General features: G+C 42.9%; 1 protein-coding gene across 1 annotated transcript in view; it reads left to right on the forward strand.

Moving 5' to 3' along the window:
* DRC11 (dynein regulatory complex subunit 11) overlaps positions 1-17,947 on the forward strand; it is a 160,140-nt gene that overhangs the window by 101,345 nt on the left and 40,848 nt on the right. The window contains exons 10-13 of the mRNA XM_025886596.2: positions 1,430-1,536; positions 1,707-1,808; positions 8,833-8,897; positions 12,493-12,575. Coding sequence (XP_025742381.1) covers positions 1,430-1,536; positions 1,707-1,808; positions 8,833-8,897; positions 12,493-12,575 — 357 coding nt within the window. The remainder of the gene's footprint in view (positions 1-1,429; positions 1,537-1,706; positions 1,809-8,832; positions 8,898-12,492; positions 12,576-17,947) is intronic.

Here is a 17,947-nt window from a genome sequence, read left to right on the forward strand (position 1 = left end):
AATCTCCTTGCTCTGCTGTCCGTCTCTCCCGGATCTGCAGCTTTTCCCGGGTCACACCACACCTTGTCCCTTCTTTGGTCTTGGTCTCTTTTGCTGACCCCAGACCCCTGCGATTGATTTGCAGATTTGACCCTTCCCTCTCGTTTGTTTGCCCAGGTGTCTTTCCAGACACCTTCTCCACTTTCGGTCCTCATCATTGACACCGCTTGCTGTCGACAGCACCCAGACATATGTTTCTGTCTGTGTCTGTGACTGTCCCTCCCTTCTCAGTCAGCCGCATCAGGGGGACACATTCCTGGCCAGTCTCAGGATGCCCCTGCTGTGCCCATAGGGGAGGCCCTGGTTGAGAAACCTCTGCCCATTCATTCGCATGCTCACTGCCATCCAGCCCCGCACAGTCCCCCCTTCTTCCCGAGGGGTAGCCAACATTGGACCGGGGTGGGGGGGCCTCTGCCTGGTCTCCGTGGCCCTCCGTTGCCTCCCCAAGTTGAAGGGCATCACTGTCCTAAGGATGAGTGAAGTAGCCAAGCTGGGTGGGGGTTGCAGGTTGAGTTCTGGCAAGTTTCCATCACATTCTGAGCACAGATTCTGGGAAAAGATCTCATTTCCCAGACAGACAAGTCTCATTTTCCATAGGACACCACCCCACTTCCCAGTGCCAGGATCCCGCTGATCTGTACCTCGGCCCACATTTGGAATTCCCCTCTGAGAAATGAGCTTTAGTTCAATTTTTTCCAGTGATACAAAATTATCCTTATTTCCACTAAGGTCACATTTCTCTAACCATCCTCTTCAGTGCCAGGGCCAGGCAAAAGGGAAATGTAAAACATGTATGATTTCAAACACATCCAAAAAGTAATTCAAAAATATAGCTGTCAGGGGGAAGTCACGGGTACTTGTATGTTCAGTGCTGTCTTTTAACAAGGGGCTGGGGTCAATCACGGATGGGTTCAGCTAGCAATAAAATCTTTCACATTTTAGTGAATCATTTGAATAATGAAAGTAATATAAAACATATTACAAAAATAGTCATCTCACATTTGTCTAATTATATAATCCCATAATTAATGTATTATTTTTACATGGTTATAATCATTAGAAGAATATTACTTGTATCCTACTTTTTATGTTTTCACATTAGTAGTTTTCTTCTTCATCTATAATAATATAATATTATATATTATATATCTCTCTCTCTAAAAAAAGATATTATACAAGCACATTTTTCCCATTTGGGAAGTTGAGGGGGAAAAAAGCACGAGTCTCATCACTCTGCCATCAATAATTTCTTGATTATTTTATTCAAACTTGTATTCCATGCAATAGAATAGAAAATTAGACTTGTGTGTTATATTGCAATAACTGTTTTCGTTCATCTTCATGTTGAAAAAAAATTCATTTTCCTTTCCTTGATCCTTCCGGACCGCAGACCTGTGGAAGAATAAGGACGAGTCATGGAATCTCCCCCAGGACTATGACCCGGAACTGATCAAACAGGAGAAACGGAAGGAACTGGAGTCGGAGATCAGAGCGCAGGTAACACCGCACTTACATTGCACGAAAACAAGTCATCAGCAGCCGCCATTGGGCTTCTTCACAATTTCCCATCCATGGCCAACCCAGATTTTACGCTATTTTTAAACTTTACAAAGAAAACACAAGGCTCACAGAGTCACTCAAAAGTGGTGTGTTTTGTTCTCGCCTAGGTGGATGAGCTAATGAGACAGGAACTAAAAAACTTGAAACTGGCTGTGGACAGAGAAAAGGAGTATCCGGTCAAAGCAGCAAAGAAGAAAGGAGATAAAAAGGTGAGTAGCAAGTGAGCATGGAAGGGATGAGGCAGATGCAGATTTGAATCACGAGCAGGAGCGCCGCCCAGGCTGAGTCTGGTGTGCTACCTGGAACACTGGCTGGGCCCAGGCTACTGCACAGGGAAATGTCTTCCTTGGGGGGATGTGCCTTGTTCCACCAGGTAGTCCTCAGGGACATGGGCTCATAAATGGGATACACCCAACAGTCTGAGAGTGACCTGCCCCACCCCTCCTCACTGCAGACTCGCATTACCCAAGCCCCACAGATAGGTTGAAGACCATCAGGGAAGCCAGTGATGTGCCTGGAATGTCTGCCCCTCTCTCCCTGTAGGGAGATCTGTAGGGGAGGCCAGTGGCAATGAGCAAGTTCTTTGTGAGTAAGGGATCAGAAGAACTGAATTTTAAATTGCCAGCAATCCATCTCACAGTGTTTGGGAGTAGCCAGTTAGATCCTAATATGCAAAGTTCATTTACTGGGCCCTGTGAGATAATAGAAAATATATATAGGTCTTTGCCTCCAGTTCCTGGCACAGAGCTCCTGAAACCCTTGTAAATCCTTAAGTCATGAGAGTACTTGGAGCATATTTGTTCTAATGAGACAACTCATTGGTTGTGCCTGCGTGAGGAAGCCTCCATGAAATCCCGAGAATGTCAGGAGGGTGAACACAGGCACAAACCAGGAGAGTGACCACCCTGACTCCACGGGGACAGAAGCTCCTGCACTCGGGACCCTCCCAGAACTCGCCCTAAGTACCACTTTGTCTGGCTGTTGGTCTGTACCCTTTATCACATCCTCCATTAGACTGGTGAACATGAAGTGTCTCCCTCAGTTCTGTGAGCCACTGTAACAAAGTAACTGGACTCAGAGAAGGGGTCGTGGGAACCTCAGGTTTATAACCAGTAGGTCAGAAGCATAGGTGACAACACGGACTTGCGATTGGCATCTGACGTGGTGGGTGGGACGGAGCCCTTGGCCTGTGGGATCTGATGCTATTCCTAAGTAGATAGTATAAGAATGGAGTCAAGTTGTAGGACACCCAGCGTTGCTTCGTGCGGGAAACCCACACACGCACATCTGGTGTCAAAAGTGTTGTGGATGTGGTAGTCACATGGGAGTAAAGGAGACATGCAGGAGGAAAGAACTGGCTTTTTCCTAACCTAGGCCCCTACTTCCACTTTCATTCCACAGCCAGCCCTGCCACTGGGGCCAGAATCCTCCAGGGAGAGGCCAGACTTGCCCTCCTTGGCAGTGTCAGCAGGGGGGCAGCCTTTGCCTCTTTGATGGCTTTCTCAGGGTTCCGTGGCTGATCAACACTTCTTACAATTCATGTACTCTTAGAGCTTTTCATACATCCAGCTCCATGAGTGTCTCGTTCAGCCAGTCCCTTTAGGATGACGCTATCCCGATCCATTTTGTATTGAGTTTACAGTTTCCCAGTTTACTCTGACTTTTCAGTTCGACACCTGAATGTCCTTCATAGCCCTCCTGAGGATACACCCCTGAAGCCTAATGAGGGTCATCTATAGGTTATTCTCTCACTAGTAGGTGAGGGCACTTATTGATGACACAATTGATCCAATTGATGTCTTGCATATCTGCATGAAAAAGTGATGTTTTGATGATTGAACATGGAATTCAAGCCAAACAAAACAGGAAATGAAGGCAGGAAGTGGCTGTACCCCTCTGGCTGAAAATAGGCTTTCTCCTTTTACCCAACAAGTATCATTGTGCAGGCCCAGCATCAGACCGGACTTCCTCACCCTCTCACACTGCTGGCCCCTCTCATTCCTTGCAGCCTGCCATTTCTGTGTCACGACTTATGATATGTCACAGGGAGGGGTTGCTGTGAATTTCCCTCTTGGAATTAAGCTGGTTTATCATGCAATGGGTGTGCTCAGGGTATCCCAATAGATTGATGGTAATTGTGTAACTATGGAGTTTTGAGAGCCCCAAATTCCAAACCAATGACTTAGGCGTAAATTTCGGAGACACACATTGGATGTGGTGTTAATTTCGTGAGCTGAAACTTAATCAACTATACCAAATCCCATCCTCAGGAAGACCCTTAGCAGAAGGGGGATGGTCAACCTCGTACATAGAAAAGGAGAAAAAGGACCCAGAAGAAGAGAGTTAGGCGGTATTGCCTCGTCATCCAGAGAAAGTGACTTGATCAGAGATTATAGAGCAGCCTGAATCTTCCTTTCGAAATACAAATCTGATCTTATGACTCCATACTGAACTTGTTCAATGGCATTTTAATCCTCTAAGATAAAGATGACAATGTTCAGCCAGGCTTACAAGGCCATGTCTGACCTGGCCAGTGCATTTTTCCCCAAGCTGCACTTCAGCACCCTGACCTTCCTCTTTGTCCCCCCAAACCCACTGTGCTCCTTCCCACCACAGGGCCTTTGCACATGCTGTTCTCGCCCAAGAACCATCTTTACTCCCATGCCCCCAGTCCCTAGCCTTCTTAAATCCTACTCATCCCTTAGATCTCAGTCCAAGCCTTTCTTCCTCAGGGAAGCCTTCTGAGCTATCCATAGTAAGTCTGCTTTCTCTGCATACACTTGGCACTGTCTACTAGGTCTTCCTGGTGCTTTATCAGAGCTTTAATGTTATATTTACTAGTGAGATCATTTTGTTGGTATCTTCCTTCCCGAATCTACTCAAGGACTGTAAGTGCAGGAACTGTATGATTGTCTTTTTTGCTTGTTCACCATCGTAACCCTTTCTGGCACAAGGCAAGTCCTCAATACATATTATCAAATAAATTAGTCAAATCTAGATTCCATGCAGATTGATTCCTATAAGCTAAATATGTGCCTCAAGACATCACAGTATAGCATCAGCAGCAATTCACAGCATCCAGCCACCTCCCTTGCTGATTCCATATTCACCAAGCAAACTTCCAATGAGTTATTATAGTTTCATGTTGATTTTTCTATAAGATGGAAGTCTACAGGGTCTGATTCTCTTAGCAATTGTGTGTCTCATTTTAAATTCATCAACTTACATTACCGTCTATCCCACATTCTCTGTTATTTGTAGATCCAAAATTAGGCTTGAGGGACAGACTATCTTTAATAATTTTTTTCATTCAATAAGTATTTATTGAGCACTATATGCCAGGTATATTTCAAGGCATTCAGAGTGCAGAAGAGAACAAAACAGACAAAGCTTCTGTACTGACAAAAGCAAGTTTCCACATCTGCAAGACTGGATTGCTCTGGATGTGCTGTCATCCCCATGATGACATCAATGGGTGAGGTCCTACCTCTCCGAGGCCCTTTGTTTCCTAAGTTCCTCTCCTGCTGTAATCACAGAAATTTTAAGGATAGAGGAGTTCCTGGAGAAGCTAAGAAGCTCCTTGAGGGTAAAATTCTTGCCTGACTCTATTTTTTGCATTTCCCAGACTGCTAGCATATATAAGTAGGAGAGGAAGGAATGCTATATTTAAAAATAAATTGAGAATCTAATTTTAAAAGAAACAAATGAACATTCTACAACTGAAAATTGCAGTAGCAGAAATTAAGAACTCCTTGAACTGGTTTAACAACAGCATGGACATAGCAGAAGACAGGTTGAGCTTAAAGACCAGCCAATAGGAAAACTAAACTGAAGCAGAAGAAAAAGACTATAAAGAACAGAATGGAGAATAAGAGACATTTGAGACATGGTCAATGTTGCACTACACATGTAATTGGAATCCCCAAAAAAGAAGGAGAATGGGAAAGAGGCAATATACGAAAAAGTAATGTCCATGAAGGTTCCCAATCAGATGAAAGACATGAAGCCACAAATTCAGGAGCCTTAGTGAGGTCCAAGGATGAACACAAAGAAAACCACATCTCAACACATCATAGTCAAAATGCTAAAAGTTGAAGATAAAAGGCAAAATCTTACTGGGTTTTTTTTGTTGTTGTTGTTGTTTTTAAGACACATTTCCTTCAAGGAAACAAAAATAAGAGTAAGAATTACTGCTGACTTTCTCAGCAGAAACTATGAAGCCAGAAGGTAATGAATGGCATCTTTAGAGACTGGAAAGAATTAACTGCCAACCTAGAACTCTGGACCCAGTGAAAATATCCTTCAAAAATGGAATGAAATAGAGATGTTCCCAAAGAAAATCTTAGGGAACTTAGCGGCAGCAGATCCACAATATGAAAATACCAAAAGGATATTTTTCAGACTAAAGGAAATTGATCCCAAATAGAAACAAAGAAGTGTAAGAAGGAATGATCAGTTGTTGAAAATATAAAAGACTTTTAGAATATTCTATTTTTTAAGGCAAGAATAGTAACAAAGTCCTATGTATTTATAACATGTAGAAATAAAATATATGACAACAGTAACCAATAAGATAGGCAGGGGTAAACGGACTTGTAAGGTTATTGTGTTGTTCAGGACACCATAAAATGCTGGCCTAAGGTAATTTGTAATAAGTTAGTAATATATTCTGTAATTCTTTAAATGATACTACATTTAATAAGTAATAGTGAACAAAAAGTGAGAAAGTAAAAAGTACTTGATTGATTAGAAAGAATACAGGAAAGGAAAAGAAAAAAGAACAGATTGCACAATTAGAAAACAAATATGAAGATGACAGAATTAAACTTAAATATTGGTAGAGGGATAGAGGCATAGATCAAAAGAACAGAACACACAACCCAGAAGTAGGCCAACACTAATATTCCTGACTGATTTTTGACAAAGGCACAAAATGTAAGGAAGAATAACCTTTACAGTACATGGTGCTGGAACAATTAGATATCCACAGACTGAAAAATGAACCTTTACCTACGTCTCATACATTTTACAAAATTTACAAAAATTAACTCAAACTGGGTGCACTTAAATGGAAAATGTGCAACTATAAAACTGTTATTAAAATATAGGAGAACATCTTTGGGATCTAAGGCTAGGCAGAGTTCTTAGTATAAACACCAAAAGCAGAATTCATAAAAGGAAAATTTGGACTTGATCAAAGTTAGAAACTTCTCCTCCGTGAAAGATTCTATTGAGAGCATGAGAAGACAAACTACAGACTAGGAGAAAATATTTGCAAACCACATATCTGAGTAAGAGCTAGCAACACACAGCATACAAAGAACTCTCAAAACTCAGCAGTTAAAAAACAACCGATTAGAAAATGGGCAAAAGACACAAGGAGGCATTTCACTGGTGTGGCTATACAGAGGGCAAATGAGCACGGGAAAAGATGCCACTAGCCATGAGGGAAATGCACATTAGAATCACAATGAGAAATTACCACACACTCATGAGGGTAGCAACACCAGTTGCTGGAAAGAATGGGAAGAAACTAGATCATTCATATGTTACTGGTAGGAATGTGAAATGGTATTGGCACTCTGAAAAGCAATTAGGCACTTTCTTTGCAAACCAAATATGCAACTACTATACACCCCAACAATTGCACTCATGGGCATTTATCCCAGAGAAACAAAGCCTCACGCACACATGCACACACACACACACACACACACACACACACACACACACACACATCTTAATTCATAATAACTCAAAACTGAAAACAGCAATAAAAAAAGAACAACCACTGATACATAAAATGACCTCTCCCCATTTCCTGAGAATTATAACGAGTGAAAAGCAAAAAAATACATACTCTGTGATTTTGTTGATACAACATTCTCAAAAGGACAAAATTACAGACACGGAAGAGACATTCGTGGTTTCTGGGGGTTAAAGATGGGGTACCTGTGGGAGGGAAGTGAGTAGGTCAGGAAAGGGCCACCTGAGGGATCCTGGTGGAGACAGAAATGTTCTGTATCTTGACTGTTCCAGTGTCAATACCAGTGTCTTGGTTGTGACCTTGTAAGATAGTTCTGCAAGATGTTACCATTGCGAGAAACCTGGTAAAAGTTGCTCAGGATCTCTGTATTATTTCTTACAACTGTATGTGAATCTACCATTTTCTCAAATTAAACATTTTAATGTGTAAAAACCTGAAAATCATGAAGTATCACTACGTGCAATCACATCAGTGAATCTTCCAATCATAATAACAGCTGAAGGAAGTCAGACATAGGGAGTTTACAGTGTACCACTCCGTGTGCAACAGCAGGCAGTGTGAATCTACAGTGAGGTCAGAGGAACAGCCACACACAGGCTGGAAAGCAGAATGAGAGACAGATCAGGGGTGATGAGGAGATGTTCTAGATGTTGAACTGGGCAGTGTTTAAGGCAATCCGCCTGGACATGGGTATACTCACTGTGCATAAATTATACTGCAATAAAATTCATAGTGAGTGAGGACATAGACATGGAGGAATGAAAGATGCTGAGACAGTAAGAAAGTGCTTGATAGCCTGCGTGATGGGGACCATGGGTGGCCCGAGGAGGTCTGAGAAAGAACTTAGCGGCAGGAGCTAGGAGCCAGGAAAGGAAGAGCGCCAGGCTGGAAGAACCCCATCCACCATGCTGGTGAACTTTAACTTCATCCTGGGTGCAATGGGGAGGTACCAATGGATGCTTTAAACAGAGTAGTGAAGCGATCAGCAGCACTGTTTTGAAAGATCGTTTTCCAAGCACGTCCCTCCAGCTGTCACAGTAATCAGAATGTAGAGCCCTCTGGGAACCAGATCTGGGGACTGATGCTAACAGGGCATGAGATTGGGTGTCAAAGGCTGGCACAACTTGATGACCCGAGCATACAGCGCTCTCATCCTTTGTAGATGAGAGCCCATAAGAAGAGAGCCAGGATGCTCGGAGCCTGCTGGCAATCGGGCCCCGTGCAGGCTTCACAGGGGTGACCTCACTGTCTACCCACCCAGGGACATGCCCACATAAGCAACCTGCAGTTTCCCAGGCCAAGCCCTCCGTCCAGGAAAATGCGGCAACCGCATATCCGGTGTGCCACAGTGGATTTTCCATCCCATTCTCTGCCACCACGACCAAAAACTGCTGCCCTACCTAAGTTCTATAGCTAATTTGCTCACTTGTGTTTACTAAATTATTGGTTATTTCCATTTTTTCCAGAAAAAGAAAGGGAAGAAAGGCAAAAAAGGGAAAAGAGGGAAGGACAAAGATCTGACAGCAGACAGGTGAGGTGTGCTCTAGCATTGTTGTTCTGCACATTGAGCGCCATCCCCCCCAGCCCCCTGGCCCAGAGCAGAGTATAGGTCACAACCAAAATCCGAGGCCCCAGCCTGGGAAAGGCACCCCTCTCTGCCCACCACACCGTCTCCACCCTGGAAATGCTGGGGCTGCTTTGCAGTCCTGCGTGAAGAGTGGCCTCCTAGCCTGCAAAGATGTACGCCAAAGGATGGACACCAGCATCACCTCTGAGATCATGCAACTTTTTTTAGTTTTAAAATTTGTAGGGTTCTTTTTTTTAAGATTTTATTTATTTATTTGAGAGAAAGAGAGAGTGTAAAAGCACAGGGAGGGGCAGAGGGAGAGAGAGAGAATCCCAAGCAGACTCCGTGCCAAGTGTGGAGCCTGATGCAGGGCTTGATCCCATGACCCCGAGATCATGACCTGAGCCAAAAGCAAGAGTTGGATGCCTAACTGACTGTGCCATCCAGGCACCCCAAAATTTGGGGGGTTCTTAAGAAATTGTTCAAGAAACAGCATCCTGATCCAACTTTTGAGGGAGTACTGACACTCTTGGAGGGCAGAGACTGTTCCCATTTTCTGCCCTGTCCTGGGCCCAGCCCAGTGAGGCACTTCGCAAGTGCTCATTGAAGAGAAGGATGGGGTTTCGCCTCATTGAGGGGTGTTTCCATTGCCTTGAGCTCCACTGGCCAAACTTTGATACTCATGAATCATTTTAAACACTCGTTTTTTAAACTGAAACGGCCCTTCAGTGCTTTAACACTGGAAATAAATAGGTCTTAGGTTTTCAGGTATTTTCAAGAAATGTAGTGGAATTTAAAAAACAAAATGACCAAATTAAAACAGGTGCAGGAAACAAGCTAGTGGTCACCAGCTGGGGGAGGCCTGTGGGACAGGTGAAATAGGGGAAGGAGATCAAGAGGTACAACGTTCTTATAAAATAAGTAAGTCATGGGGATGTAATAGACAGCATAGGGAATATAGTCACTAATATTGTAATAACTGTATTGGGGACTAGACTTATCATGGGGATCAGTTTGTAATGTATAAAAATACTGAATCGCTATGATACACATCTGAAACTAATAGGATATTGTATGTCAATTATTCTTCAATTAAATAAGCAAATAAAAATAAAATAAAATACAATCCCTAGTAAGTGAATGTCAGAAATCATTCTGAAGGTATATCTTTCTTCCCATGGGTTTTGTTAATGGATACCATGTATTGCTCCCCTGTTTGGGAGTATTTCCTAGTCATCCCCTGGCTACCAGGGATACATTCCCAAACTCTGCTTGAGAGCAGATCCATGAGAAAGGAAGCCAGCTTAGAACCATCCAGAAGGAAATAGGAGACGAGAGTGCTCCAGGGTTAGTGCACATGCCTGGAGCCCTGACAGGAAGCCTCTGGAAAGGCAGCCAGAAGGGCGTGTGGGCTTTGGGTCTGTGGAGAAAAGGCTCCTACAGTGTACCCGTAAAGGCAGTTTTCTTCATTTGATTCTCCATCGTTTGGGGACAGGTTCAGGGTCAAGATGCTGTGGCTGACTGCTGCCTAAGAGGGGCTTGGTCAGCATCCTGAGAGTCAGTTGCCCAGTTCCTGGGTCACCAATCCCTCTGAGCACCAACATTGATGCCTCCTGGGGACCCAAGGGGCAGCACAGTCCCTTCCCTAGATGGGGGTCCAGCGCATGCATGCACACAGTGCCACAGGCCACAGGTGTCTTTTAGTAGCTTATAAAACCTACTTTTCTCCTTTGCTCTTAAATTAGTCCCAAAACCAAGAACAGTCTTGCAGGTGAAGAAGATTATGCGAAGTGCCTTATCCAGACACAAACCAGAGCTAAAATCAAATCTACCAATATGACCCAATCACTAAATTAAAATTATCCATTCACATTCTCATGCATGTAAAGATGGGATTACCAAATAAAATGCAGCTTTAACAATACAGATCACACACACACGTGGCTGGTGAACAATACCCATTAGACATTGAATATGTTCTTGCATGTGCCTCTGTACAGATGAACTATTGTAAATGAGCCACAAGCCATTCTCTAGTGAAATGAAGAGAGACCAGGATTATTTTATTCACTTTTATGCCCAAACGTACAGAAACAGCTGATTATCTCATTCCTGGAAGACTTTTTATTTCAATTTTGGAGACCCTAGGTCTCTAGACCAGGGCTAATTCCACCAAGTCGCTGTAAGACAACTTCCTTTTCTCTCATCGAGTTATTATCAACCTGAAACCAGTACTTTTATCATATGAAGGTAGTTTTAAAGTTGAAATATTTTATTCCTTAACAGAAGCTCATTTCACTGGAAAGACCCAAATATAGGTTTGTGTTCCAGGCTTCTTAATGTGTTTTGTTTTGATTGTTTTAGAGAATCTTCTTCAATTTTATGTTAATATTTTATGCATATATTCTATGTTTATATTAAATCGGTATTCTAACTAAAAACCTAGAGTTGGTACTTCCTTGCAGGAAGTAAGGAAGTAAGGAAGTAATTCCCAAATCCCATTACAATTAAAACCTTCTTAATTCGCAGCAGAATTTTAAATGGTATTTTAATTTAAACCCTATTTTAAATATATTTGAAAGGATAAAATTCCACTCAATCAAAGACTGGGGTCATTGAATTAACATTTATCCCAATGGTATTTGGCTTAAATATAACTGATATCCTTGCTCATACTAACCTGGATCATAGAACAAAGAACTGGTTAAATACAGTTATATTTACAATCCTTCATTCTAGAGAAAGACTAGGGTAGAACTAAAACATACGGCCCCTAGAAATGAAAAGGGAATAGATAAAACATCTCAAAGGATTAAACTCAATACTTGAGCTTGACCTATCTAAATTCCTACAAGCCAAGCCCCAGTTAATTTCACTGGGAGTTTCATTCATTAAGTGGGATACTGTCTTGATTTTTTCCTCAATTAGTATAAATTACCAGTGTGCTGGCTGTATGCCCAAGGCCCCCTTAGGGAAGTGGTTTTGACATCTGTAAACACTATGGAAAAGTATAACATCCTTCTAAAAAAATCATCACACTCACCGCGTTAGACATTTTGTCTTTCGTAGTAGAATTAGTTCCCCTATAAGCCTTTGTTCTTTATAGATATTTCTTCTAAACTATTATGCTGTTGGGTTAAAAGGAAACATCAATTTCACAAAGGATTAATGATCTACTACGGGTTGCAGATGCTAACTGAATATATAATTGTGGGCCTATTGCGCTACTATTATTGGGCAATTTCTAATTCCTATCTGTGCCATCACAAGGACTAATGAAAGGGCAGACTGCAGGAGGTATAGCTGGTCTCAGATGCCCACAGATATAATTCTTATTAGTGGGAAATGTCAAACGTACACGTGGATGAGCAAAAGTATTGTTTTTTAAAGTCTAGTATGTCCCCAAATTGTAGAAATGCTTCTAAAAATCAACTTATTTGCATAGATACAAATGTGCTTAGAAATAGATCTGGTGAAAGTTCTCTGCATATGTGGTGATTAACAGAAATGCTGGTTTTATGTGTCTGCTCATGGAATAGCTGGTCTGCTTTATCACCAGGACCATTGAGTCTCTGTATAAGGAACTGGTGGAAGAAGGGTTGCTGATCCAGGCTCTGAAAGTTAACCTCTCTGATTACATCGGTAAGGTACACCGAAATCAACACATATATGTGCCGCATATGTTGCCCCTTGGGTTCTGAGGTCCCAACAGCTGGAAATATGTTTCATTTGCATTTTTGTCCAAACCAAAACCTGGCCCATAGTGGATCATAGTAGATTTTTTTGGACTGAATGGGTTTGCATTCATTCTGCACTGTGAACTCACAGGTCCTGCTCTCTCCCCAAATGTGGTAGAGGCAGGTTTTTGAGCCTACCAGCAAAATTCCTTGGGGCATTCTGTCTGGCATAAGCTAAATTGAGGAAATGAGAACTTGTTCATACCTTTGGGTTTAAACAAAATGCCCCAGGGGAGCAGCACCTGGAACTTGAACAACACACAGTTCTTACGGGAGGAATTCCTTCCAGAAGGGGCCGCCCCAGAAGTAGCTGGAAGGAAGGAGGAGAGACATTTGCTATCACCATCTCTAACAAATGTTTTCTCTTAATTTTTAAAAAACAACGTGATGACCTGAAAACACACGTAAAGCTTAAAATTCTTCATAATCCCAGCACCTTAGTGCAGGTATAATGTTCACTTTCTCACATCTGCCCTGAACCAGGGCATTCTCCCGCATAACCACAAAAGGATAATCACACTGGAACATCTTGGCATTACTGCAATGCCATTACTTAATACCTAGTAGGCAATCAACTCCCTCAATTGTCCTAATAATGTCCTTTATACATTCTGTCTTTCTGAATCCAAAATCCAATCAAGGACCATGGCTGTGGGGTTCATATCTCTTTAGTTGCCTTTCATGCCTTTAATCTAGAATGACTTCCAACCCGATGTCTTTCACACCATTGACATTGTCAGAGTCTGAGCTGTTGCACAAACTGTCCTTCAACAGAAGTAGTGTGATGGTTTCCTCATGACTTGATTCAGGTTAAATGTTTCGGCAGTGGGGGGGAGGTGGGCTGATATTATGTCCTTCTCAGTGTTTCATGTTGGGGACACATGTGTCCCATCACTGGGGATGTTAAGTATCATCACTGTCCAAAGTGCTGTTCCCCAGATTTCTCCACTGTCAAGCTTCACTTTCCTCTTCCTAATTAATGAATAACCTGGGGTGCGGGGCTGGGGGCGGGATTTTTTGAGGCTCTGAAGATTCTGTTCCCAGCTGGCTTAAAGGTTTTTGTCCTCCACTGATGATTTTTGCCTGTTTCGATTACTGCTAGGGTAATTATAAAATGGGGGTGTTCTATTTCTATCAACCCTTCTATATTTAGTAAGTGCCATTTTTCTAGAAAGAAATGTCCTTCCCACCCTTTTTTTAAACTGTTGTGGTATCAGTGTAGAAACATGGAATCTCTCTTTTTTCATTGTATTATATTACACATTGACCTAATTTTGGCCTGTAGTAACAAGAAGGTTAACATTTCCCTCTGATCAAAAAATGATTACTTTAATGTCTTTGAAATAAAGCCACAGTTCTTCTTGAGGGCCTGGGGGGAGCGTTCATATTTCCTAACAGTGTAAGAATTTTATGAGGACATATACTAGAATATATATTGGGTTTCTATTTATTTTATGTGTTTCTTGTTCAACTACCAAAGGGTTTTCTCCTGGATTCCCTTGATTTTGCTCTGTTAATTCTGTTCATATGAAAACATGACATTGTTAACAGAACACCGTCCCTTTCCTTGTGGTTGGGATCTCTGACTTCTCCTTGTCTGTCTTTTCCTTTGACATGGTGTATTTTTGTTCATCACTGAATTTCTAGTGTTGAGGCAGTGCTGGCACAAGGTGGAGTCTCCAAAAACAAATTATGAGCATATTTCTCATCTTCTGTTTGATTTCTTACCCATCGTGGACTTTGCAATGATCTCTCAGTCTCCGGGCAGCATCTTTATGACACATAAGGCCAAAGTGAATGCAGTCAGACCTCAAATGAAAATGACCCAGTCTAATGAATAGACATTTCTCCAAAGAAGACATCCAGATGGCCAACAGACACATGAAAAGATGTTCAACACCACTCATCATTGGGGAAATGCAAATCACAACCATGATGAGATACCACCTCACAGCTGTCAGGTTAAATGAATGGTTAAAATTAACAACACAAGAAACAACAGATATTGATGAGGATGTGGAGAAAAGGAAACCCTTTTGCACTATTGGTGGGAACGCAGCCACTCAGGAAAACACTATGGAGTTTCCTCTAAAAGTTAAAAATAGAACTACCCTGTGACCCAGCAATTGCACTACCAGGCATTTACCCAAAGGCTACAAAAATACAGATTCAAAGGGGTACGTGCACCCTGATGTTTATAGCAGCATTATCAACATTAGCCAAATTATGGAAAGAGCCCAAGTTCCATCGACTGATGAATGGACAAAGATGTGGTATATATATATACAGTGGAATATTATTCAGCCATCAAAAAGAATGAAATCTTGCCATTTGCAAAGAGGTGGATAGAGCTAGAGAGTATTATGCTAATCAAAATAAGTCAGTCAGAGAAAGACAAATACTGTATGATTTCACTCATATGTGGAATTTAAGAAACAGAACAGATGAACACACGGGGGGGAAGAAAAAAGAGAAGCAAACCACAGAGACTCTTAAAGATATAGAACAAACTCAGGGTTGCTGGAGGGGAGGTGGGTGGGGGAAGGGCTAGATGGGTGATGGGGATTAAGGAGGGCATTTGATGTAATGAGCACTAGGTGTTGTATGTAAGTGAGGAATCACTGAATTCTACTCTAGAAACCAATATTGCACTGCATGTTAACTAACTGGAATTTTAATTAAAAAATTGAAAGAAAAAAAAGAAAAAGAAAATGACCCAGTCTAAAACAAAATCAGTCAAACTGCTATGAGGGCTTTTCCATGTTTTCCTTATTTTTTCCTAGTTAAGATCCTTAGCTTGAAAGATGGCAGTGGATCATCCCAAACCCCCACGTAAAAATAGGCAGAGCAACCAGATAGCAAAAGCAGAAACCTGAGGACATTTACACCAAAACTAAATGGCAAGGTGTCCCCTCAAACCCCAAGTACAAGGAGCTGGAGACACAGAGCAGAAGAACGCCAAAATGACAAGCAGGCATTCACAGGGAGGTCCAACAGACCAAGGCAGCAGCTACAGCCGGAACTGGGAGGGGCTTGGCCACCTCAAAAAGGCACACCACCGTGCTTTTAATTTTTCTGGAAACAACAGAAGCGGGGGCTCTATGACATTTAAAAAGCTATCCCGCACCAAACTTTCTTCTAAAAGTAGAAAAAATACTATCTCACATAAAATAAAGCAATGGAAACCTCCAAGATCAAAGCCCATGCAACGTTTCTATCAAAAAGAAGAATGAGGGGTAAATTAACATCACAAACAGACACATAGATGGAGCCCACTCTCTCAAGCAAGCTAACACATACGTTAGCTTATATGAAAATTACAGAAGAACTGTAAGAATACATAGAATGGAACTAGAAAACCTCAGAAATGAGCAAACAAAACCCAAGGAATATTAGAAATAAAGAGAAAAATCATTTTCGAAAATAAACTATGATGAATCCAAGAATGAATAAATAATGCTTTAAGAGAAATAAAACGTGAAAGACAGAATGTCCCCTCTCTCACCCCTTACCTTCTGAAGGATGCTTGCCCTTTGTGTGATCCTTCTGTGCCTCAGTTTCCACAATTAGGGGAACAATCACAGCTCCTGCCTTGTTAAATCACTGTAAATAGTGAGTTAAGAGATGGGGGCATTCAGAGGGCATGCTTGGCTTGGCGCCAAACTAGTTATTGTCCTGCTGTTGCTGGTGGTGACATTCTTGCCCAGTCTTTGGCAGGCTCGGCGGGCTGCCAATCAGACGGCTTATGACTTCGTGGTGTCTCTATGGGTGTCCCCCCACCAGGCCACATCACAGAAGCAGTGAGTGCAAGGCCACTGCCTGAGGCCAAAATACAGGGAGAGCAAACACAAATTAGTATTCCCCTAAACTATCCGGCCCCACCCATGGTTCAGTCCCTGTGCCTTTGGGGGAACATTGACCCGAGGCCAGAGTTAGTGTTTCTCGTACTCTCCTTGGTGTTCAGAGCCTGCCCTACAGAGGAGAAAACTCAGCATCTTAGATGGTATGACTTACATATTCACACACATGAAACCCCCCCAGAGCTTCAGAGTCAATGACACCCCAGCACGTCCCGCACAATCTCAGCAAAACTGTCACAACACCGAGTCCACCTGGAGCCATCTCTCTGCTGACCTCGTCCCGGAAGCTGGGCTGCCTGGGTCCAGCACACACAGCTTATGAACAAGTCCGTACTCCTGACCCATGACCGTGTAACACGCGTGCCCGTCCTCGTTGCTGGGAGACGGTTCGTGTGCAGCCCTGGTGGAGTGGGGGTGGCGGGGCGGGGGGGCAAACACCGACCAGCAGCGTCTGCTCTTGGGCCTCTGCCCCTGGTCCCCGAGGAGCATATTTGGGAAGCTAGGACTTGTTATAAATTGCTCTCTTCTTCATACTCTTTCTGATGCTGTGTGGGGTAGAATGGAACACTAGAGGCTGATCCCACCCTTATTTCTCAAATATCTTTTTTATTTCTCGTTATTTTTTTCCGCTTTGATGTCCCCATTCTCTTCCATTACTTGATTCCTTCTGTACCAGTTTGCTAGGGCTGCTGTAACAGGGGTCACAAACATTCCCTCACAGTCTGGAGGCTAGAAGTCCAAGATCAGGGTGTCAGCAAGGCTGGTTCCTTCTGAGGACTGAGGGAGAAGCTGTTGCTTTGCTATAGCCTCTATGCACCCCCAGCCCCATGTCTCTCTTGCTCCGACTGCCTGGCTGCCCCGATGTCCCTGCGCTCCTCTGACCTCATCATTTCATCCCTCGCCTTGTCCCCTGGAGGTTAGCTGTAGCCTCTGGCGTTCTGCTGCATCTCCACATCCCTGCACCCAGCTTCACACCTGCGTGCTCATGGCCCCTTTTTATAAACGACACTGGTCATATTGCACTGGGACCCACCCTAATCACCTCACCTTCACTAGTTGTATCTGCAATGACCATATTTCCAAATGAGGTCACTTTCTGCGCTATCAGGGACCTGGATTTCAACATAGGAATTGTAAGGAAACACAGTCAGACACACCCGTAACACGTTCCGTTTCTTTTCCGTCCACTGTTGAAGGCTTTCTTGCCCTTGTTCATGCCTTGTACTTAAAATGCCTTTTCAGAAGACCTGGAATCTGTGCAGGGAATCCTGAAGTTTCTAAGTTCTGCCTGAGTGGAAGGGAAGGGTTTATGGTGAAACACAGCCGCACGCTTTCAGGATGAGTCCCAACGCTTGGCAAGCAGCTGGGGCTGGTGGTGTCCTTCACTCCATTAGAACCACCACCCACTAATTCAGCT

The sequence above is a fragment of the Callorhinus ursinus genome, unplaced genomic scaffold (assembly GCF_003265705.2).
Source record: "Callorhinus ursinus isolate GAN/ISIS: 27379988/994484 unplaced genomic scaffold, GSC_fseal_2.0 scaffold2, whole genome shotgun sequence".
NCBI classification, from domain to species: domain Eukaryota; kingdom Metazoa; phylum Chordata; class Mammalia; order Carnivora; family Otariidae; genus Callorhinus; species Callorhinus ursinus.